Below are 24,168 nucleotides of genomic sequence, written 5' to 3'. Positions count from 1 at the left end.
CTGAGCTGCCGGGAGAAGCGGGAGACACCTGTGCCTTAGGGACTCAGGTGAAGTCTCTAACCTTCCCGAGACTTTGCCTGGCGCTCTGCCACCCCTCAGCGGCTCACTTCTCATCCTCGGCTTCCCTGCCTCTGGGACCTCAGTCTCTGTTTTAACTGGTGTTTTTCCTGCCCTCTTCAACCTCCTCACCTCAGCAGAAAACACAGTGGGTTTCGCGGAACTGGGCATGCCTAAAAACAAGGAAAAGCTTGGATGGCAGGAAGAAAGCTTTTGCCCCCTCCGAGTTCCCCTCCCCTCTGCAGCTGCCTCCTGCCAGTCAGGCAACCCGACGAATTGCACGTCCCAATGAGGGCCCGGGACCTGCGTGGGCGCCCCGCCTCTCCTGGCACTCCCACCAATGAATGGTTGGCGGAGGTGGGCCGCACCCCGTACCCGCCTCTCCCGTTCAGGCCGCTGGTGGGAGCCAGGGCTCAGCGCGAGAGAGGGACGACGGAAGGGACCGCAGGTGTGGGCTCGGCTCGCGCAGCCCGACGGCTGGAGTGACGGGCGCTCTGCTTGGGCCGGTGAGGACTGACGGAGATCTCCTCACAGCTGAGGAGGCGGAGCCGCGCGGGAGCTGGGCGCTCTGAGGCGACCCCGCGACCGAGCCAGAGGGACCTCGCGCTTCTCCCGGGGACGGTCCGAAGTCCGCGCTATGGAAGAGGAGAAATATTTGCCTGAGCTGATGGCAGAGAAAGATAGCCTGGATCCATCTTTTGTGCACGCGTCGCGCCTTTTGGCTGAAGGTAGGACTTGTCCCCTCCGAAAGCGCTTACACTGCCTTTTGCGCATCTCGCCCGCGGCTTAATGAGGGGAGTGAAGTTGGGAGGGAGGCTCCTCTCTGCCCTCGTAGAACTGTCCCCCTGAAGGTGCTGGCTCCGGAGCTGGGCTGACAGAGCCTCTGTTCGCTGCAGGCGGCGGCAACCCCCCTCCAGCTCCCCCTACCCCTACTTAATTTGGGAGAAAGACCTAAAAACAGTAGTGTTGGACCTGTTAAAATCGTACTGATAGAAAAAAAAAAAATCTTAAGTCCAAGAGAGTCCACAGGGATATTTTCACTTCGCCGAGGGAAGGCAAAGCAGTTGAAAGTAAGCGGCGATCAATGTAGTGTTCTGAGATAGTTTTACCTAAACATCAGCATTTTGGAGGGGCTGCATTTCGAAAGTAATTTTGATATCTTCTAATCAAAGTCTTTCCTGTGGAAAGTCTTAGAATTAACCTTTATTAAAATGTGCGTGACCGTATGTATATGAATGTGGTAAGCAGAAAAGTACTTGTAAAATTATTTGAAGTGATCGGGGTAGCCTGAGAGAGAAGGGCCCTTGCTAATACTTTATAATTGATCAACTGTTTCATCAAGTGTGTATTTACTTTTCTGTACCTGGGCTGGTAAAGGAGATTTCATTCCCAGAGAAATGAATATATATACATATGAATATATGTGTCTTTGCATTGCTTTGAAACATTGTTACATTATTTCTCTCACACACACTGACCCAAACTTCCAAATAGGACAAGTTTTGAATAAATGGCTTCATTTACGTTGAGAAGACAACTTGTAACTACTCAAGACATCCATGGCATCTGTAGTAATCCACGCATAGCCTTTTTAAGCAGCTGCAGGTTTTTGGATGAATACTTCATTAGTAATGAATTGCTTCATCATCAAATTGGCTACAGTGCAGTTGGGTAGCTTGCGTTGTCATGGATTTGCTTACGGAGAAACTAAATGTGAAAACTTGTTCGACTCCAATCCCTCAGATTTAAAAGGCTTTTTTTTTTTTTTTTGAGACTCAGAAGGAAACATTTTTGCTTTGCCCCACTGTAAGTGATTTAGAGAAACATTGAATATAGTATTATTGGTGGATTATAATTTATAATAAAGTGTAAGGTGTATTCCAATATGTGCATGCTAAACAATCAGGGAAATATCAAAATATGGAACATGTGAGATAACTGTTTTCAAGGAAGTAGCTGATTTTGTAGTAAAAATGAAATTACACTTACTACTTTCTTGGTTACTGAAGGGAAAATATAGAAATTATAGAAGAAAACTAAAGTCAATTAAAAATAAGCATACATGCCATTTAAAAACAATTGCATAGAAATTGTAAGAGTACTGGAAAACAATGACTTTAAGATTCTTTGAAGTGATTAAAAATTCAGTGATGCCTTGTCTAATAATTTACTTGAATTTCGTTTCCTGAAGCGTCTTCATTTGGCTAATAATTTTACATTTAAAAAAGTTAAAATTGTTTATTTTCTCTGCCCTGCTCGTTAGAGTTCTCTTTAGGACAGCAGGCTCAGCGATTAATCATCAGCCATTAATGAGAATTGTACTTGAGAACTGCAAACTACTGCATGTAAGGGACTCTTAGAGTAGGTATTTCTGCAGCTGCTGAAACACTCAGAGAAGGCTATGCATCTGTCTGGTTCCCCAGCAATTTGTCTTGCCCAGGAAGTTGATTTCATGATAGTTCAGAAGATGCTCTGATGCACTTGTAATTTAATTTTTTCCCAGCAGGGGGAAGCATGTCTTGCTTTTGTAAGCAATTGGGATTAAAAGCTCCTAGATGGAGACAAGCACCTAAGTAAGAAACAAAGAGGGTACTCACATTTGAGGTGAATCATATGGAGGCAGAGGGTTTGGAGGAAGTGTTGACAATAAGTTTGATGTCCTTGAAGTACCTAAGGAGTAGTGCGAAAAGTATTAAAGCGTAAGGTGCTTCCAGTAATTGTACATGTGTCTCTTTTATGTGCATATGAAAGAGAGGCATGTATTTTTTTTGCAGTGTCAAAGAATCTGAATGTACATTTTACATCGAAGATCATTCATTATGTTTCCAAAGGCCATTTGCCAATATTTCCAGGTTTTGTTTCAGATTTTTCTGGAAGTGTGTGAGCTTGAGATGCTTTGATTTCTCATACCTGGAAATGCGCTGATTGAAGGCAGTGGCTATAAATAAACTTGACATAGATATTCATTTGGAAGGAAAGTGCACACTGAAGTACGTTTCAGTCAGAACAGTGCAGACAGTCTGAAGACTGAGTGAGTAATAAAGATGATCCCGATGATCCAGTTCTTCAGAATGATTTTCCTGAAGCTGATACATATTAGATAGTCATAAACCAATGGGTCCTCTCAATTTATTTTGCTTTTTGATTGGCAGCAGATATATATCAGTGCTCAATAGTGACTGCCTCAGTTGGAATTGATTTAGGAAGGATATGGGTTAGAAGTACTAGCTTGCCGGATTTGTTTGTTTTGTTTGATTTCACTTGTTTTTGTAGTGCAACTTCAGGAGGAATGATTGTGAGGCATTACCGAAAGAACTAGAAGTCAGACATTGAATGCATGTTGTTGTAAGGAGAGATCTTTCTTAAATAACATGGTTTGAAGAGCATTTATGTGTTGGATTATTTAAAATAGTTTTGCTCCTGTGATTCTCATGTTGTTAAGGTATCCATTGGTTATGGAAAGTGCTTCCAAATATGATAAAATAGCAAACTAAGCACAATTTTTAATATTCTCCTTACTCTTTGATTTGCTTGCCAGATGAAATTACAGAAGGATATTTTTATCTATGTTACTTCGGAGAAGTGCATTAAGCTGTGAACCCAGATATCAGGATTTTAATTCCAGTTTCACCTAAGCTGAAACTTTTAAAATGTCTCTTCCCTGAGCCTACTTTTCCTTGTCTCAAACTCAGAAGTGGGACTAAGTGATGTATATGTGTCTTTGCAGTTTTAATTAAGTCTCAGAGTACTGCAGATGCAATGGAGTGACGTTTGTGTATTCAGAACACAAAAATCAATGGCTGCACATCTATGAAACTTTTAAAATTCCTTCCTAGCTTAGTGATTAATAATATATTTATTGAACTATAATGTAACTTGAGGCATATACATTATCTTTGGTACTGGGTCAGATTTATGTTCTTGAGTCTATTAAACTATTATCAAGGCTTGGGACCATAAATATATTCACATGAATATATTCTTGTTTGCATCAAGCATGACTGCTGGCAGACACAGATCTGTTCAAATTTATAGATCTAATTATAGTGATTCAATACCTTTAGGAATATTAATAAATCCTTATCCAGTTGAAAGTGTTTTGGGCAAGACTTCCTAGCCTGAATTTTTCACAACCATTGGCAGATTCATCATTGTTTTAGTTGACTCATCAGATGATAGAGTAAAATATTGCTGAATATTCTAGCACTTAAAGTAATCTTGAAATAATCTTGGTAGAACTTTCAAGCTGTGGTGATTAGCTTGGTCTGGCTTTAATTTTATTGCACTTCAATGAACTTTTAAGAGCATGAGGAAAGCAGAGGTTTGTATTTGTCCAAATGTTGTCTTGTAGCGAGGGCTAGTCTCGGATTCTCAACAATGACTACAATTTCTACAACTAGGTTGTCACTAAGAAACAGGATCCATGGAACTTTTTAAATGCAGTTTTCTTTTGATTGATGAAATCTTTTAAAGAAATATATTTAAGATCATCTTGCTTATGTTGATTAGACATGCCTTGCTTTCTCTCTGATACTGCTTCTTACATTGTAAAATTGAAAAAGTAGTAACAGTAGAAACAATTCTTTTAAATTAAAAATGTTTATTGTGATAATATGAGCATTTTTTGTAAACAGAGATTCATAAGCAAAATGTATAGAAATATAAGATTGTTTTATTTTATAGATTTTCCTTGACATTTTAGGGCCTTCGTGGATTTGACCTCAATTTGAATCTTGTTTTGTAAGAGAAGGACAGTTAGCCTGTTCTTAATGCTCTCTGGATCACTGCTGAGTGAAACTTAAACTCAAAAAGAAAACGTTGAAATAAATTATCCTGCAAATGGTTATTCCACTGAGGGATTTTTAAGTGTTATGTTCCTTAGTCAACGATCACTTGTCAACGCTCACCTTGAGCTTGATTAGCTCTGGTTCTTCTTGTTTCAAGGGTGATTCCAGAGCTCCTCAGGCCTCCTCTTAAACCTTCTAAAGCCTCATTGCCCTTCACCCAGAGCAGGTGATTTCAGTTTCTTTGATTAAATGAGTGAATTAATCCATCCCGTTTTCACCAATCTCCTTGAACCTTACATTCTTTTGCTTGTATTTGCTATCTCATGTTCCCGAAAGATGATTTTTTTTCACCCAAGGTTAATTTTCCTTTTAGTGTGTCTGACCCTAATGCTCTTCATCTTGTTTTGCAGCTATATTGTTTTTCAAAATTTTCCTCTTTATCTACTTTTTCAGTGTAGGACCCTGTCAACAGGATCTAATTTGTTACATAAAAATAATTAAAATGAATATTTCTTTGCCAAAATTATCTAATGTTATTAGTCTGTAACTAGGCACTGATGTCTTAACTTACCTCTTTAAAACCCCTCATTCCTATCCAGAAGGTGATGGTCCTCATGACAGGAACATCTCCTTATTGCTAAAGCCTGATCAACGTTTTGTGACTTCTTGCTAGGTCTCTTGACTACCATTTCCATTGCTTATCTTTTTTCCAGTTCTTTTCCTTCTCCCTTGGCAGCCAAGCAGTGGACATATTTATTTTACTTATCTGATTGTCCATTTAAACACCCCCCCCCCAACCACTACGACAGTTCTGAGGAATGATTGATTGACTGTCACATGTGTTAGAAATTCCCACAGCCTTCAGCGGTTTAATCCATACACTTTAGCAATTTGGGCAGCAGTTCTAGCCTTGCTATTTGGTTTCTCTCAGGTGTACTATACTGTTGTTTGCCCACTAAATCACTTTATGCCCTGCCTATTCTAGTAGAGATGAATAAGGTTCCATTTTTCTTTCCCACACTGAAAATCTCTAGTCAGTGTTGATACCACTATTATTATATAATGATCAAGCTATGCCTGTTTCCACTGTGAACTCTGGAAGAATGGGGCTATGCATTATTTGTTAATGTATTGGCACAGTTCCTGTTGCAGTGACTGGCACTTGATGTGGACATCTGAAAGGATTTTCTGTATTCAACTCTAGAACCTATCTCCTATTGGACTTTGCCACCTCTTGGGCATTGAACTCCAACATGGATACCCCTCCCTTTCCTCACTTATCCATTGATGAGGGCTGGTGACCTGCTTTGGAAAGCTGTTCCCCAGTTTCTCTCCCTGACTACTATTCCTAGTCATTGAATAAACCTGAAGCTGGCTGTTCTTTCTTCTATGAAGCCTTTTTGAATAGCTTTCTGGTTCTTTTTATTATGAATAAGTGCATTTCTGGTTTCTTTTTCTTTTTCCTTCCTCAAACCTTACACTTGACACTACATTGTGGCACACAGTTCTGCTTGATGTTGCCTGTCTTCTGGTTTCAGCAGCACATACGCTAACCTTGGGGGTGAGAATTATGACTGCTCTCTTTAACTCTTCAATGTCAATCTACACCCTCATGAATGGAAAGCTGTCTTTTCTTTAGGAACTCTGCCATTGCTTAATTCAAAGCCACAGGGAACATGTTGAAGGTCTCTCTTTTTCTTTTTACTCTTGTTATTTTTGTATCATTACAAATTTGCAGGTAGTTGTAAACATAGTACGAAAAGGTCCTGTTGCAACCTTTCACATTTCAAGTTCCGGTAATTTTACATTCAAACCAAGAGGATGACATTACTACAATGTATGAATATAGTTTAATCACATGCAAATTATGTTTATAGTTTTCTGTCATGTTAGGTTGTGCTTTGCTCTTATTCTAGTGCTTTGGCAGGAAAACTTTGTTATTGTTTTTTCTTTGTTTGCTTGTTTTAACCCAGGAAGTATCTTTAGGTTAACATTTCTGGATAGCTACTTCTTCCAAAACCTTGTGTGGTCTATATAGTCGACAAGGAAAACCTGTGGCATCCTCTATTGTGTTATATCTGGTTCTTGCGATCTGTGGAGAAAAGTCTGCATGCTTCGCCCTACCCTCTGGAGCATTTTATATTTGTTTTATAAATATCTAGTGACTACAGATTTATATGTATTAATTTGCTTCTTTGTAACATATTCTTGTGAACAGGTATTAGGAGTACATTAGCGTATGATTAATTAGCTGAGTAAAAATAGCAATGACAAAGAGAGCCATGTGAAAAATGGGCACAATGCTTTCATCATGTTTCATTTCAAGGTCTCTGTACCACAGTAACTAAGGGTTGGGAGAAAATTGATCATTCTGTTTTTCTGTAAAAAAACATCACAGTATGAAGCTCTTAGTTCCCACAGCAGCTGTACAAGTGAAGGAAGTGAGGTTTAGAAGTAGTTTTTGTAAACACTTGGAGATAACTATGTAATGCTATTATCCTTTTTTTAATGTATGTAGCTGCTTGAATATTGGATTTGATCTTTTTTGTCTTTGTATAAAATAAAAAATGTCATAACTGCAATTCTGACATCTGCTATTTTTAAAAGCTATAAACAACATTAGATTTGATGTAAGTCATAGATTTAATTACATTATTTTTCTTATAAAGCAGTGAATTGCAGTGAAGTAAACATGGCCTGCAAATCAGTGCTTCTAAGGATAAAATGCTGTCTAATAGCTGATGCTACAAATCAGTGTTAACAGATGTCCACATTGTATGACTTATTCATTTTTCTACAATAGCAATTCTGTAGTAATTGCACGTTTTGTTTCTCAAATATTTAGAAGTCATGACCAAGCAACTTGCTGTTCCATTATTAGCTTTTTTTTTTTCTTCTGGTAAACAGGTTATTTGTAAGCAAATCTCCATTGAATTTCTGTCTCATAAACACTTGTTTCCAAAATTTTTTTTTTTTTCTGTAGCAGGGAGAATTAGTAACCATTCAGGAAGACTTGAGTGACAAGAGATCTAGGTTATTTTCTGTACTTAGCCTTATAGGATAGGTATGGTTTGGGGGATGTTTTATGGGGTGAGGACTCTTGTATTAAACCACATAGTCCTACATATCCCTTAATTATGTATTGCTAACAGATAGCTATAATGTATTGAAAGATAATGATTTGTTGATGGATGAAACTATATTGATATATTGATACATGAAGAGGTTGAAGAGGTTTATATTCAAGGCTTTTAGTCTGCAAGGAATATAACAGATCAGCATGAAGGAATGTCTGGTAAGTTTTACAGGAATTTTAGTGACTGAATCACAGGCATTGAGAAGAGGCATTTATGTTATGGTAATCAGGTTGGATGTCTCCACCATCACTGTCATAATTTACTTGGATTTACTCCGTTAGGCACTGTACTAGATGCTTTGTATGCATTAACACAATTATTCCATTCATGAATCATACGAAATAGTTTTTAACATTAGTTTTAGGAATGAAAAATGTTAAGGGTCAGAAAAATTCTTTTTCCTTAGATCAACTATCAAACTATAGAATGAGTAATTAGGAATTCTCACCGCGAGGACATGCATAGTTATTACACCATATTATTTCATATTGAGCAAATCCAACTCTAGTTGGACTTTAAAAGACGGCCACTTATTAATAGCTGAAATTTTTCTAGAAGATTGTTAATATTTCTAGTAAATTCTGTAGTAAGTTCCCACACAGTAGCATTGGATATTACATTGCAGTATTGCAGTTTCATAGAATGTAATGTTTTTAACTGTAAGTTATAAATAGGATATTTTAATTAAGTGTAAAATTGGATTACAGTTCATCAAACCAGGTGATTTAAAAAAAATATCTTTTCTTGATTTTTTTTTTCTGGGAGACATTAATGACACCCTGGATTGCAAAACATGTCAGACTTTTTAAGTCTTAGAGCACATAGCACATTTTTCTTTTTGCTGCAACAGGAGACTGGATAAAGTTTTTGTTTTAATAACTGCTCACATTTGCTGTCTTATGTCTTAAGGCATTGTGGCTTTTGTTTAACATTTGGAAGTGAGAGATTTCTCGTTCCGTCAGACATAGATAACTTGACAATATTGCTTGATTTAAATGCTATCTGTAGGTTCTGAGGCTTTAGGATTTAATTTTGAAAGAGGTTGGCTGGTGTTGTTCAGAAATGGAACAATCAATGTCCCTTTCTTTTAAAATACTGAAGATTAGATTTTACGTTTCTTATACAGAATAAGAATGTTTTCTCTTGAGGGTAGATATTTTTAGCAGTTTCATAGATTGTATGTTAGATAATGATGGGCCCTGACTGCAAGAGAAAGCCTCTGACAGAAACACAGTAAAGAAAATGCAAAAGAAGATATTTGTTTAGTTTTGAAAGGGTGACAAAAGTCCTAGGTGCTTCTATTGAGCGTAAACATTGGCTCAGGTATCTACACTGTAACCTGAAAGATGGGAAATATTGTCCTCCATTTATGAAAAAAGTAGAGATAAATAAAATAATTAGGAGATTAGCACATCTATTTGTATTTCATTAAAATGCAGCAAATCATAGGTTAGTAAATGTCCAGCAAAAGGGAGGGTGTCAAAAACTTGCCATTAGGCCTTGAAATGATATTGAATATTATTTTTTAACTCACACCCAAATATAACTTTAAAAACAAACAAAACTTTAAAATACTTAGTAACTGTGCTACTGTAGATTTTATTTTCTTTAAAATATTTTTTGTTAATATAAGCACATTGCTTCTTCAAAAATAAGAATGTAGGACAACAGAAATTCCCTTTCAGTTATACAAGATCTGGCTGAAATTAGAGCGTTTATGGAAATGGTTGAGGATAAAATATTTGGTGTGTTGAGGCAGATGGTGTTTTATTAAATGATATTGCTTTGAGATGTTCTTTATGGTGATAAATGGCTATATATTAAGCTACTATTCTGAAATTAGTAAAAACTAGAAATTTTATCATTTCTACAAAAAAGAAATATGATAGAATCTATGTCCTGATAATTAAAAATTATTTAATAGAGTTGGATGAAGTGATAAGTATTTGTGATGAGTTGCAATAGACCCAGCAGTTTCTGCTTGAATAAGGTATTATATACACATCAATAGACGGAGGGAACAGGCAGAATTATATCCAGTTCCTACCACCTGTGCTTTTCATTCCTGAAACTTACATGTATTTTGAAGGGAGCATAGTATACAGGCAATTAAAGAAGCATTTCACACAGATAATACAAAGTGCTGCAATGATAGCAGGAGTTGTGCATGAGAGTCCTGAGTAGGTCATGTAAAAAAGTTTGCAAGGATCACAGAAGACTTCAACAGGAAGGAGTAATTAGTTGAGATCTAGCCTGTATGGAATATGTATGTGATTAAGTGACAAAGCTGTAATCTATAGAATATGATGTGTAGGTGTAGCAAGCAGTATCTCTGATGACCAAAAAGAAATGTAACATTTATTCAAGTAGGTAAAAATCAAGGATGTTTAATAAAAGGAAATGAGCCAAGGTCTAACGATAATGGTAGAGGTTGATTACATATATGTCAAACTATGTTTAACTTTTTGACTTTATGATAAAAGTGATGATAAATGATTAAAAATCTATTAAAGGGGAAAACATTATAGCATTGTTTTTTTAACAAATAATGTGGCCATACTTGGGAGTCGTAGGTTGGATAGAGCTAAGACATAGGGTCAAATCACCAAGTAGATAAATTGGGAGAAGCAAAATGATAAAGATATAAGTTTAAATGATGAGAATGAAGAATGGAAACAAGTATAAATACATATTTTTTAAAAGATTTATTTATTTATTGGAAAGTCAGATATACAGAGAGGAGGAGAGACAGAGAGGAAGATCTTCCGTCCGATGATTCACTCCCCAAGTGAGCACAATGGCCAAGGCTATGCCGATCCGAAACCAGGTGCAAGGAACTTCTTCCAGGTCTCCCACACGGGTCCAGGGTCCCAAGGCTTTGGGCTGTCCTCGACTGCTTTCCCAGGCCACAAGCAGGGAGCTAAGTGGGAAGTGGAGCTGCTGGGATTAGAACAGGCACCTGTATGGGATCCTGGTGTGTTCAAGGCGAGGACTTTAGCTGCTAGGCCATGCCACCGGGCCCATAAATACATATTTTTTAAGATTTATTTATTTTTATTGTAAAGGCAGATATACATAGAGGAGGAAAGACAGAGAGCAAGATCTTCTGTCTGATGGTTCACTCCCCAAGTGACTGCAAGGCCTGGAGCTGAGCCAATCCAAAGCCAGGAGCCAGGAACTTCCTCCAGGTCTCCCATGCGGGTGTAGGGGTTCAAGGTTTTAAACCATCCTTGATTGCTTTCCCAGGCCACAAGCTGGATGGAAGCAGGGCCAGCGGGATTAGAACCTGTGCCCATATGGAATTCCGGCTCATTCAAGGTGAGGACTTTAGTCACTAGGCCAACGCATCAGGCCCACAAGTTACATATTTAATCAACATTTTTAAGTAATATATGTAGGACTATAGTAAGTAAAGATGTTAAGAAATAAAGAGTTGTGAAGGGTGCTATCTAGGTTGATCTAATGTGGTATCAATTACTATCATCTTATTTAAAAGGAGGTTAGTTCTGTGTTCGGCTGGATATACTTTTGAAGGTATGTGAAATATTAAAGAAAAACTGCAAGTGGAGATCTGGATCTGGAGAAAGATCTGGATTGCAGATAATGATGTAGGTTACACTAGCATCCTGGTGATGCGTGACCTTAGCAGAACACCCAGGCAGAGCATAGGGTACTCAGTAAGGAGGTATAAGCTAAAGCATCCGCATTTAAGGAAAAGACAGAAGGCAGGTAAGTTTAAACGTTGACTATAACGGGTTGCTTAGCAAGTAGATAGGAAGGGTCAAGTAAGTTCAGCAACAGAATTATTTGAGCAATATTTTCATTTAAATAGGGCGTTTGAAGAATGTTCATGTGTTCACATGCTACAGATAGTTCAGGTTAAACAGAAAGATTTAAGATCTTAAGTCAGGAATGGTGGTGCATGATTACATTGGCGCTTGGGATGCCTGTGTGCTCTATGGAGGACCTTGTTCAATTCTTGTTCTAGCGCTCACACAGGAAAGTAAGACGTGATGGCCCAACTAGTTGGCTTTCTGCCACCCATGCTAAAAATACAGATTGAGTTTCTGGTCCCTGGCTTTGTGTTGGCCAAACCTCTGTTCTTGTAGGCATCTGGGGAGCAAATCAGATCAAAATCTCTCATCTCTGTCTCCATCATTCTGCCTTTCAAACCAATATACATCTCTTAAATTTTTTTCTAATAGAAGTAGTAACAAAAAACTGATTCAAAAATCAGTTAAAGAAAATGCTACTTTCCTGTGGTTGTGGGAATGAGTAGAAATTAAAATCCTGAAGTGTTGGGTTAATTCTTCTCAGAACTTCAGCTTCATAAGGGATAGCTTAAAGCTCTTAATATGTTAACCAATACTGTTTCATTATTCTGACCTACCAAAAGAGAAATTTTGATTAACTTACGGAACAGGGAAGTAGAATAATCGTTGCAGTTAAAAGCATATAAACTCTAGATAAACAGCTCAGGCTCATTGTGACCCTAGAAGTATGTAATTGAAAACCTGTGTTATTTTCAGTGAGTTACTTTAAACATACTCTTTTTCCCTTCTGTGTAGACTGGGGATGCTAATAGGTCTAAAATAACAAAATAATGACAAGTTCATATTTTTGTTTCGTTTTTCCACTTTAAATTGCAGCACAGGATTAGTACTCCATGCCTTCAGCCTTGTTTTCTATATTCTCCGTTTTGCTCTTATTATCTTTCAAGTCCAGTCTTTGCACCTGATTTTTTTCTCTGACAATTCCATTGATTTATTGGCACAGGTGACCTTGCTGACCACTGTCACCTTCTTGAATTTGTGATTTTATGCCCAAAGTAGGAATCCCTGTCTTCATTTTTGTTGATGAAGCTCTTCTCTGCATAGAGCAGGAGATGGGATACCTGAATCTGTTATTCCCTTACATCCACAAAGCTTCTGACATTATGAACACGTCTTGCTGAATGAGATCATTGGGTAGAAAGATATATGTACTATCTTTTAGCATAGCTTTCAACTTAGGTTTGTTGTAGTTCCAGGGGAAATAGTACTATGCTGGATCTAAGAGAAAAGATTATCTTGTAGATCAACTTAAATATATAGGCATGTAGATATATGAGGTTACTTCAAAGTTCATGGAGATGTATGCCATCTTCTAATATTTTCCATGAAAATTTTTAGTTCTCTTCAAGTATAATGGAAGTAGCTAAACACAATTTATGGGGGTAGGCAGTTAGCCTAGCAGTTAGCATGCCTGTCAAAATGGCCATGTTTCACATTACAACGTCTTGATTTTATATCCAGTTCCAACTCATAACTAGATTCCTGCTCATGTGATGTTGTCTCAGTTAACTGAGTTTCTGTCACCTTTATGGGAGATGGAGCTTGAGTTGTGAGTCTCTCTTATGGCCCATCACAGTATCAAGCATTTGAGGAGTAAACTAGCATATGAGAACTCTTCCTCTCTTTTTGTTTACTTGCCACTCAAATAGAATATATGTATTTTTTAAAAACAATGAACTATTTACTATGCTTTGGGTGTAAGATGTTTGTGAATTTGCCAGGTCATCTTGGAACACTCATTTCTTAATCTAGAATGTGGTTATAAAAAAAATCTTTGAAAAATATTATACTGGAAAGAATATATTAGATAGAATTTAAATGCTAGTCTTTGAACTCCAGATTTGCTACTTGATTGCTTTGTTCCTATGGACAAGTGTCTACATCTTTTGCACATTTATGAAATGGAGTTTTTTAGGTCTGTTATTGCAAGAATCATATACAAATGTATCTCCAACAATTGTCCAGTTGCATTTTAAAAAAAGACCTTGAAGTAAAATATCTGAATATTAAAATGTATTTTTGGCATAATGTTTTATGTTTTGGTAATTGTGTATATTTGTATGGATAGTACTGTTGGCAAAATACAAATCCCTGGGCACGGTATTGTAGCTTAGTGGTTTAAACTACCACTTGTAATATTGACATCTTCTATCCATGCACTAACACACATCCTGGGTGCTTTGCTTTCAATCCAGCTCTGAGCTAATGTATTTAGGAAAGCAGCAGAGGTATCTCCCTCTGATGTGGAAGGCCTGCAAGGAGTTTGAGGCTGTGGGAATCATTCCAAAGTGAGCCAGCATTTGGAAAATCACTTTTTTTTTCCATCTCTTCCAGCCAAGCCCTGCCTCTGTTTTTCAAATAAATAAATAAATCCATTAAAAGCAAAGAAAATATTTAAACATTTCCATCAGCTCAGAGATGTCCCTCACATAGCTGTAACAATTGTTGTTCTGATTTCTACCATCATAGGTCACTTTGGCCAATTTTATATAAATGGAATAATACAGTACATCTACTTCCTTCTTAATTTCAGCATATCTTTGACAGATACCCATATTGTTACATGTATGAGTAGTTTAGTTTTTACTGCTGGGTAGTATTCCACTGTATGTCACAGTGTATTCACTTTTATAAGAATGGGTTATTTGAGCTGTTTTCACTATGAGCTTATTATTGATAATCTGCTATGAATATTCATGTTCAAGATTGTATGTGACCATATATTTTCTTTACATAGAGTGGAACTTCCAAGCTCAGCTTAACCTGATAGTTTTGTAGAATGATTTTCCTCTCTGGTGATGGGGGGTTGGTGGGAATTCTGCCTGATACATTTCTTTGCCAACATTTGAAGTTCTCAGGTTTCTAACAATAGCTGTACTGGAGATTTGAAGCTATTCTTGTAGTTTTAGTTTGCATTTCCTTGATGGATATTGATGTTCATTGTATTTTCACATACACTATGACCATTTCTGTATATATTCTTATTTGCAGTAGTTGCTTAAAGGGATAAAATTTTAACTGGATTATTTGACTTCTGTTGTAGGAGTTATTTGTATGCACTGGATTTGCATCCACTGTTAAGTGTGTAGAGTTCTGAAAGTGTTTCCCATGGTGCATGGCCTAGCTTTTTAATTTTCTAAAGTTTTTTTTTAAGAGTCCAAATTGTTAATTCTGCTGAGTTTCAACTTAGCATTTTTTCTTTGTAGATTGCCTGCAAGAAATCTTTGCCTGTCTCAAGATCTAAAACATTTAGATCTACACATTTCCTTCCGTTGTCTTAGCTGTGAAATACAGGTTCATATTCCATTATGGCTGCATTTCTACATGGAATGTCAAGATGGAATTCTGAAGAGCTGGCAACTTTCCAGAGGGAACAAGCACCTTCCTGGCTGTTTGGACAAAGACAGATTTGGCGGCTCAGGAATAAGTCTGCTAAGTAGTGACACTGGCCTTACACATTCCATGCTTTTGAAGGAAAAAAAAAAACCTAGGAAGAGGGTCTATGCCAAACGATAGGAAGAGAAACCACACCAGCATGATCATTACAGTGCTGCAATTAAATTGAATCATTTAGCTTTACACAAGAGACTAAGCCTGAATAATTATCTCTTGTCATCTTCCATGTCCAAATATTTAAAACAATTGTTTTGCATCATTATGCATCATTTGCTGTGAAGATTCTTATCTCAATGTTGTGCTTACAGTGTTAAAAGACATGATAAAGACCTGGATGCAGTAGCCTAGTGGCTAAAGTCCTTCCCTTGCATGGCCTGGGATCCTATGTGAGCTCCAGTTTGTATCCCAGCTGCTCTGCTTCCCATCCAGCTCTCTGCCTGTGGCCTGGGAAAGTTGTTGAGCATGATCAAAAGCTTAGTATACTGTACCCATGTAGGAGACCTGGAAGAGGCTCTGGGCTCCTGGCTTTGGACCAGCACAGCTCCAGCCACTTTGGCCACTTGGGGAGTGATGCAGAGGAGGGAAGATGTTCCTGTCTTTTCTATGCCTCTCTGTATATCTCATTTTCCAATAAAAATAAAATAAAGCTAAAAATGTAAAACAATAAAAGATATTGCATAAATGAAATAATAAAAAATGTTTAGGTATAGAGAAATATGGGAAAATCTAAATTATGCTGTTTATGAACATGTGAAGCACTTGCCCAAATTAGCCCTGGATACCTCTTTAAAATGCTAGAGGAAACAGTAAGCCATGCTATATGTTTACACTTTAAACTTGCAATTCTATAAAAATTGTGCCTTTTCCTTTGAATTCACAATCTTTACAGAACATCTAAATACACTCTACTTATTCGAAATAAAAATAATACTAGACATCTTAGAGTCTTTAATGTCCCCTGAATATGACAAACAGCACTTTCTGCTGACAAGGAAATAAGGTATTTGCTAGTAATGATCACTGATCATATCTGGTGAAAATCAAAACATCGCATTGCCTTAGGTTTCAAAGTAGCTTCGAGTACAATAGCAGGAGTGTGTGCGTATATAAAACATTTTCATTGGAAAGAACCGTATTAATTTACTGGGTCATGTGTAAGAAGAAATATATTGTACTGAGAAAGACTTGGTGTCTCTACCCTTGGTACAGTAGATTTAACTTTTAGATAAAGAAGCGATACTTGCATCCGCATCCACAGTGACTGCCCATCTTTATCTGTTGCTCCTCAGTCACATACTGCCCGCCAGCATTGCTATCACCTACAATGTGCAATAACGTTTTTGAAACTGCTGAAGGGTAGAAGTGACTAGTGGCTTCACACTTATCCTTATAGCAGAGGGACGAACAACTATCACTTAGTAAACACATATGTATTCATCATATCAACATTAATAACCAGAAATAACATTTAGCAGTGCTCCAGAATGACAGACTACATCAGCTCACATTTGACAAGGTAATTCTCAGAGAAGTGTCTGTACAGACAGGAAGGTTACTAGCTTGGAAAAAAATGAATCTATAATATGGACTTTAAGATAGCACTCGATGGAAAATTTTTGTATTTGTGTAGGACAAGAAGAATGAGATTTATATGCCATCAAATGTTATAGAATCGTGGAGCACTGAAGTGTGTTCTCATGGGGGGTTTAGAATCTCCTGTAGAAAATTATGAAGGGCAAACATTTTGCTTTCCTCAAATGGTATATGATAACATATACTTGGAAATAAAAGTTTTGATTAGGTGACCCGTGACTATATGCTTTGTGTATTTTTGTGATGTCATTTTGTTACATAATTACCGATGTTTATGTAAATGGAAAGCAAATATGAAATTAATCTAAATGAAACATATTAAAATGTGATCTACTAAATAATAATGAGAAAAGTTAAGACACATGGAAATGTTTCACAAAATTTGTCAAATTGGGCCTGGAACATTGCCGATTAGCTAAATCTTCACCTTGCAACCACCAGGATCTTATATAGGTGCTGTTTTGTGTCCAGCTGCTCCACTTCCCATTCAGCTCCCTCTTTGTGGCCTGGGAAAGTAGTAGAGGATGACCCAAAGTCTTGGGACCCTGCATCCATGTGAAAAACCCAGAAAAAGCTCCTGGCTTCAGATGGGCTCAGCTCTGGCCATTGCAACCCCTTGTGGAATGAACCAGCAGACAAAAGATCTTTCTTTTGCTCCTCTCTATAAATCTGCCTTTCCAATAGAAAACACATAAATCTCAAGTGTTTCAAATGTATACAGTAGTAGTTTAAGTTCCGTGTGGAGCAGTAAATAAGGCAAGCACTTGATGCACCAGAGATCTTGTGTTTCATTTCATCTAGTCCCAGTTACAGGTGGAAAATAAGTACAACTTTCCTTAGTACAATCACATGCTGGCCCCTAATAATTTATGTTGTTATGTAATTGGTGTTCTAGTGATTTTTTCAGGAATTCTGTGAGTTTTTGACCCAGTTTAGCTCCCCAAATTGCTTCTTTGAGCACTTCTAATTTCAACAAATGGAGCAGCACAATCATTAGATTCAGTTGAGACTTTGGAATTAACACTGAGAAGACTTATCACTCTAGATGTATTCCTAATTAAAACATAAAGAAGTTAAGGATGTTCCATCTAAAAACTACACTAATTGTTTGAAATCACCTGACTTTCTGTAGCTTCAAAGGGAGCCATCTGGCCTGCTCTTTTCAAACACAGAGGCCATAAAGATTCTTTTGTGAGGTGTTGTGGGTGCAGGAGAGATCATTTAAGACAAGTCTAGAATGTGTGAAGGTAGGCTTTTATTAGCTAAGTTTGGTGATGGCACTGCCCACTTCCCTAGGAACTACCAGCATGTTCAGAGTTGCACTTTCCTAATTACTTGCTGTAGGTACTAGGCAACCATTCATCTGCTAACAAAAATTAGCAAATGAAAAGTCACAGTGGCAATCCTGTCTGAATGAAACCCTGAGGGGAACAAATGGTCATTACTGTGATATCAGTCCATTAAACTGAAGATTCATGTCCCAGCTTCCCCAGAAATGTAAATTATCCTAAAGGATGTGCAATGAACAACCCGAGCACACTTCCAAAGCTGCAAGCATTCACCTTTTCCTGGCTTCTCTCTCAATGTTCCACATTCTATTATTGTTACACTTCCCCTTTCCTGGAACTCTTGAAAGTATATAAATTAGAAATACAAAACATCTTGGCATTTGTATCTTCACTGACTCACTGGAGCAGTGAACAGAGGGTGAGGAATACAGACTTACAGGGGCCATTTCAGCGGCTACCTGTCCTCGGAATCTGTCTGTGGGAAGCAAGAGAGTAAGCAGGTAGTGGGGAGGCCAAGAGTTGGAGCTGTAGAGCAATGGAAACATAGGACAAAAGACAGAGCTCCTTCCCATCATGGGCCTTTTTGGGGACTTGAGAAGGGAGTGGCTATGCAACCAAAAAATACCACTTCCCCTCAGGTGCCAGGAGATCATAAGTGAGCATCTTTCGAATCATAGGCTGGCAAAAAGGATTAAATAGGTGGAAGAACAGGCTGGTGGCTCCTAGAGTAATGGGCGCTGCCATTACCTTCCAAACTACCTAAGACCATAATAGAGGGACATCTTTTGCATATCAAGGCTTAAAAAAAAAATATCCCTGATCAACAGACAATGATCTTTGGGGCTGCAATTAATCTAAAAAACGAAAGTCTAAAGTAGTCTTTATCATCTGCTAGGTTTCACATTTTCAGCACTTTTGATATTTAAGAGTATTTTTAAAAGCTCAGGGAGAAGTGAAATTCAGAGATAAGTTTATTTTGGTGAAATCAGTAGTGAAATTCAGTTTCCATAATACTTTCTAGTAATTTTTAAAAAGCCATTTGTATCTTTTATTAATGTCCCCAGAATTCAATATACTTGTCCAGAATCTATTGTCATATTACTCAAAGATTTATTGTTGTTTGTAAAGTCTTAAAAGTATGATGTTTTTGCCGCTTCTTCAGACTTAATTCCTTGAAAATCCCATGTACATGTAAATGTATTGAAATGCTCCTTCTTTCCTCAGTAATCCATTCTTGCATTAATTGAGTTTCTCTGTGCAAAAGGTCACATAAAGACTAAGGGAGGTAGAGGGGATCTCTGTCCTCCACATGCAGGGAATGTGAACAGTGGAGCACTATGTCTTCAGACTCGATCAATACGGAGTAAGACTGAGCTAAGACAGACTTTCCACTGTTTTCTTTTCAAGGGACTCAGCTGATTGCCATTGCTTGAGAAACCTTAGAAAGTTTCTATGATAACTCCAATGGTGAATTGGCTTATGCCTCGTGTGGGGGAACACCTTTGATTAAGAGAAAACAGAACTAATCTTAGACAAAAAGCAATCTGTTGTAGTGTCTTGGTTTGAGTTTTCTGACAACAGAAAATCTTGAGCCTAGAAACATAATATCACTGGTTATCAACACTGAAACTAGAATGTCTAAGAACTTTATTGATTTAAATAAGTAAATATTGTTTGTTTGAATATGTGTAGGTCTAGTCATACTTAGTTTAAATCAAAAGCACTTTAGGCAACAATACATAAATCCTTTCCTCTGCATACTCTCTGAATCCTGAAATGAACGTATGCAGTAGTCCTATGTTGACATCTCCGCTCTTGCTGGAATGTAAGGGTAACTGTGTATTTCAGATTTGACATCCACTCATTTTGACTGGTAAGTTCCTTATCAGCAAGAGATTCACAGTGTCTAATAATTTTCTCTAAAATAATATTTTAAGACAAATCATTGGAAATGCATGTAACTTATTTTGGAAGGGACTCAAATGGAGAAGCTCCCCTTGAAGGGAAACTGATAAAAAAAAAAATGGGTTGCTATCAGGCAATTTACTACATTCTGCTTAATCACATTGGGACAGTGCTTGAGGCTTGAAAGAGATAGGGTACTTACCAAATTTCTCCAGTCTTAGTTTCAGAGAAGCTCCGCAGCAGCATGCTGCATGCCTGTCACTGGGGACAGAGAGAAGTGCAGGACACCTGCACAGCTCCTCAGGCAAAAAATGTGCAGGCCATGGCTGCTGGAGGGTGAGCAGATGTGGGGTGAAGCTAGAGTGTCACGGCTGGACCTTTCAGACACTGCAAGGTGTAAGATGCTACAACGGAAGGATACAGTTTCAATCCCTTTTTGTGCGATACAGATAAAGTATAGCCTTTGTGAGTTGGAAATGATTTAGCTGTATAAAGAAGACACTTGTTTGTCTACCCAATCTCTTCCTGCTCCTTCAAACCACAGATACGCCTGAACTTGGTTTGGAATGTACCTCCTTTGAAATGTTTCCACTTGAATGAACTTCAGAATACTGTTTCTCTGAATTGAGTTGAGGTAAAATATTGCAGCTGCTTGATAACAGCCTGCCACATTAGAAATCACCACTTGCAAGGTTACACAAAGTGCTTTATGAAAGAGCTAAATGAATTATTTCAAATAGTATGTTTGTATTCAAAAGGGAAATATCTGGTAGTTTGGGAGTGGCAGGCTTTTCTTTTGGTTTCTAAAGACCCATGGCTATGTTTTGCTTTCCGATTTGCTGCTGAGAACTGAAAACCTGCAGCGAGCAGGTGAATAGAAGGCATTTCTAATTGAGGAAGAAAATAAGAAGCTTTGTGAAAGTCATGAAATTTCTCATTTTACTATTGTGATTTTATAGATGTTAGGAGCTGGTTAAACTAAATGTAATTGAAAATAAAACACTTGGCTCATTCACTTGTTAACCTTTTCTCTGTTAATTTTCTTACCTCTTTGAAAAATACCTCATCATTTTTGAATCCCTCTTTATACAATAAAACTTGAGGAGTGCACTTTAATTTAGCTACTAACAATGAGTCTCAAATACTCACACGCACATATATCATGTGCCTTTGACAGTAATCCTGCTATTGCTGCTCAGAATGGTAGAAGCTAATTAACCGAGGATTTGACTCGTTGTGAGAAGGTAGCTGTTCTCTCAGCAAGACTAGCATGCAGGAAATTGTCTTCTCAGTTGCTGTTTCATCTTTTCCCCATCATTTAATAATTTACTTTTGGAGAGAGATCAAATGATTTCATCTCTAAAATATTAATATTTTAGAATACATTGTGTCACCAACTCTTTTGGGAGACCTATTGCCTCTCTTAGTGTTAATTGATTAAAGCTTTCAGTTTTGTAATTCTCTGGTGGTTTGTGAATCCAAGATCATTTAAAATGTTTCCTTTGTGCTTATTCTATCCAAAGTGCAATTTTGTTGTTATTGCTGCTCTGGATCTAGTTGTATTTCAATTTTTTTTGTTAGAATTGTTAATCTGATGAGCCTTGGTGAATTGGGCATATTCCCAGAGATGGGGTGTTTGGGCCATATTGCACAGATATCTGAGGAATCTCCATAATATCTTCCATAATGGTTGCACTGGTTTCCATCCCTACCAACCATGTTTGATTTTTGAGTTTGTTGAGACTTACTGTATGTTCGAATGTGTGGTTTCTCTTAGCATAAGTTTCATGAGCTCATGGAAAGAATGTGTTTTCCCCAACTGTGGGGTAACATGCTCTGTGGAAATCAATTAGCTCAACTTGGTCAAAAGGCTAGAGTAACTCTTGTTTCTATGCTGATTTTCTGTCTAGTAGACATGCCCATAGATGAAAATGGGGTGTTGAAGTCCCCAATTGTTACTGCATTGAAGCCTTTGTCTCCCTTTAGATCAATTAGCAATTGTTTAAATGCCAGGTGCTCTGTTATCTGTTATCGGATGCATATATATTTACTGTATCGGTTCCTGTTGTTGATATATCACTCATTATATAATGCCCTTGCTCTTCTCCTTTAATTTTGTGCTAAAGAATGATGATGCCTGATCATTTTTCCTATCTTTTGACCTGGGCTATCGTTTTCCATCCTCTCATTTTTAGCCTGTGTGTCTATCTTTTTGGTGACATTTAGGTACAAATAGGTTGGTCTTGTTTTTTAGTCTATCCATCAATTTTGTCTCTTTTGTTTGAAGACTTTAGATGTTTACATTCAGGGTTATTATTGAAAAGTAACAATGTGGTCCTTATGTTCTCCCCTTAATATTCTCATTGTTTTCCCTGGGTGTTCTTTTACCTTTTCTGAGGTATTTTCTGTCACCGTGTTCTTCCATAATGGGTATTATCATGCTCTATTTCTGTGTGTAGTAAATATATACTTACGCGTCATTGGTAAGACTAGAGGGTGTCAAATTCTTTTAATTTCTATTTGTTTTAGAAGGCATTTATTTCACCTTCATGTCTAAATGAGAGTTTTGCTGGATATAGTATTCTGGATTGGATTTTACAACCTAGACAATGTCTCCGTTCCCTCCTAGCCTCTAGTGCTTCAGATTAAACTGACATTAGCTGTCAGTCTGATTGAAGATCCTCTGAATGTCATTTGTCAATCTCTTGTGCGTATTTTAGTATCTTTATGTTTTACGATGGGACGTTTCAATATAATGTGTCATGGTGAAGATTTCCTGGTCATGTCCAATATGCATTCTGTGTGCCTTCTGTACTTGGTCCCCCTTTTTCCAAATTAGGGACACATTCAGTTATTTCATTGACTGGGCTTTCTCTCTTTCCACAAGCTCTGGAACCTCCAAGACTTCCATGCTGGGTCATTTGAAGGTTTGGAAGATAGTGCTTCAGGCAGTAGCACCGGAGACTGACCGCTGTGGTCTGTTGCAGCCTCTGTCTCTGGATCTGCTGTGCTCCCTGGTCTCTGACTTGCATTGGTAATGTAGCGGTCAGTTGTCCTGCGAGGCTTGCTGCAGCAGTACTTCTACAGTTTTCTTAACACGTCTTCACCTAAAAATTCTGTAGGTCATATTTCTGGAAATTCAGTTCTTCATTCTTTTCATATCCCAGAGCATCCTCTTTTAGAGTGGCTGTCTCCATCTTGGGTTATCCTCCACATTGGATTTTAAATTTGCTTTGCAAAGAACAAAACAAAGCTATGAATTTACTTCTTTGACTCTTAGTTTTTGTATAGGGACTGATTAATAATGTTCAGTGTGACATGTCACTACAGGAGACATCTGTAGGCAGACTATTAAAAAATCTGATAATTATTATAATTTTAGACTAGTGTTAAAATTTGGGAGATAGGGCCTGGTGCAGTAGCCTAGTGGCTAAAGTCCTCGCCTTGAATGTGCTGGGATCCCATATGGGCACTGGATCTAATCCCAGTGGCTCTGCTTTCCATCCAGCTCCCTGCCTGTGGCCTGAGAAAGCAATGGAGGACAGCACATAGCCTTGGGACCCTGCACCCATGTGGCAGTCCCAGAAGAGGCTTCAGGCTCCTGGCTTCAGACACAGCTCTGGCCAATGTGACTGTTTGGGAAGTAAACCAACAGATGGAAGATCTTCCTTTCGGTCTCTCTTCCTCTCTGTATATCTGACTTTCCAATAAAAAAAAAATACCGGGAGATAATAGATGAATAGAATTTGTCATCTTTGCCTTTTTAAAGATATGACTTAATTATTTCTTATATTCATTGATATTTAACAGCTAATTATACATAATTATAAACACTGCATGTATATATTGATTGTATTGTCTTTCCATTTTCTTCAGTAGATGACTACTTTACTTGCCATTTTAAAGTAGGCTGTTTTTTTTTTATGAGAAATAACCTTTTGTTGGTATTCGGTGATTGCATTTCGTATGTAACTACGTATGTAATGATAGATTACAAAAGTAAAAACTTATTTGGCAATATTTGGTTGTTGTAAGCACAAAGATGTCCTAAGGTTTTCATCTTCTAGGTAAAGATGTTATTTTGGCAATGAAAGCAGTTTCAAATAGCACAAAATATTAAAACAGAATATAATCTGCAAAAGTTAACTGTAAAATGTTACTCTAGAGTTAA

General features: G+C 37.6%; 1 protein-coding gene across 2 annotated transcripts in view; it reads left to right on the top strand.

Annotated features, from left to right (window-relative positions):
* The first annotated feature begins 425 nt into the window (after positions 1 to 425).
* The window catches only part of KHDRBS2 (KH RNA binding domain containing, signal transduction associated 2), a 449,395-nt gene continuing 425,652 nt past the window's right edge, over positions 426 to 24,168 (top strand). Inside the window, exon 1 of one of the 2 annotated variants that reach the window (XM_040983036.1) lies at positions 426 to 785. In XM_040983036.1, the coding sequence (XP_040838970.1) occupies positions 695 to 785 (91 nt within the window). In that variant the 5' untranslated portion in view covers positions 426 to 694. The remainder of the gene's footprint in view (positions 786 to 24,168) is intronic. The other variant, XM_040983037.1, reaches the window with a different exon arrangement.

The sequence above is a fragment of the Ochotona curzoniae genome, unplaced genomic scaffold (assembly GCF_017591425.1).
Source record: "Ochotona curzoniae isolate NIBS_2020 unplaced genomic scaffold, NIBS_Ocur_1.0 contig_3819, whole genome shotgun sequence".
Lineage (NCBI taxonomy): Eukaryota > Metazoa > Chordata > Mammalia > Lagomorpha > Ochotonidae > Ochotona > Ochotona curzoniae.
This window is presented reverse-complemented; position numbering and strand designations above follow the sequence as displayed.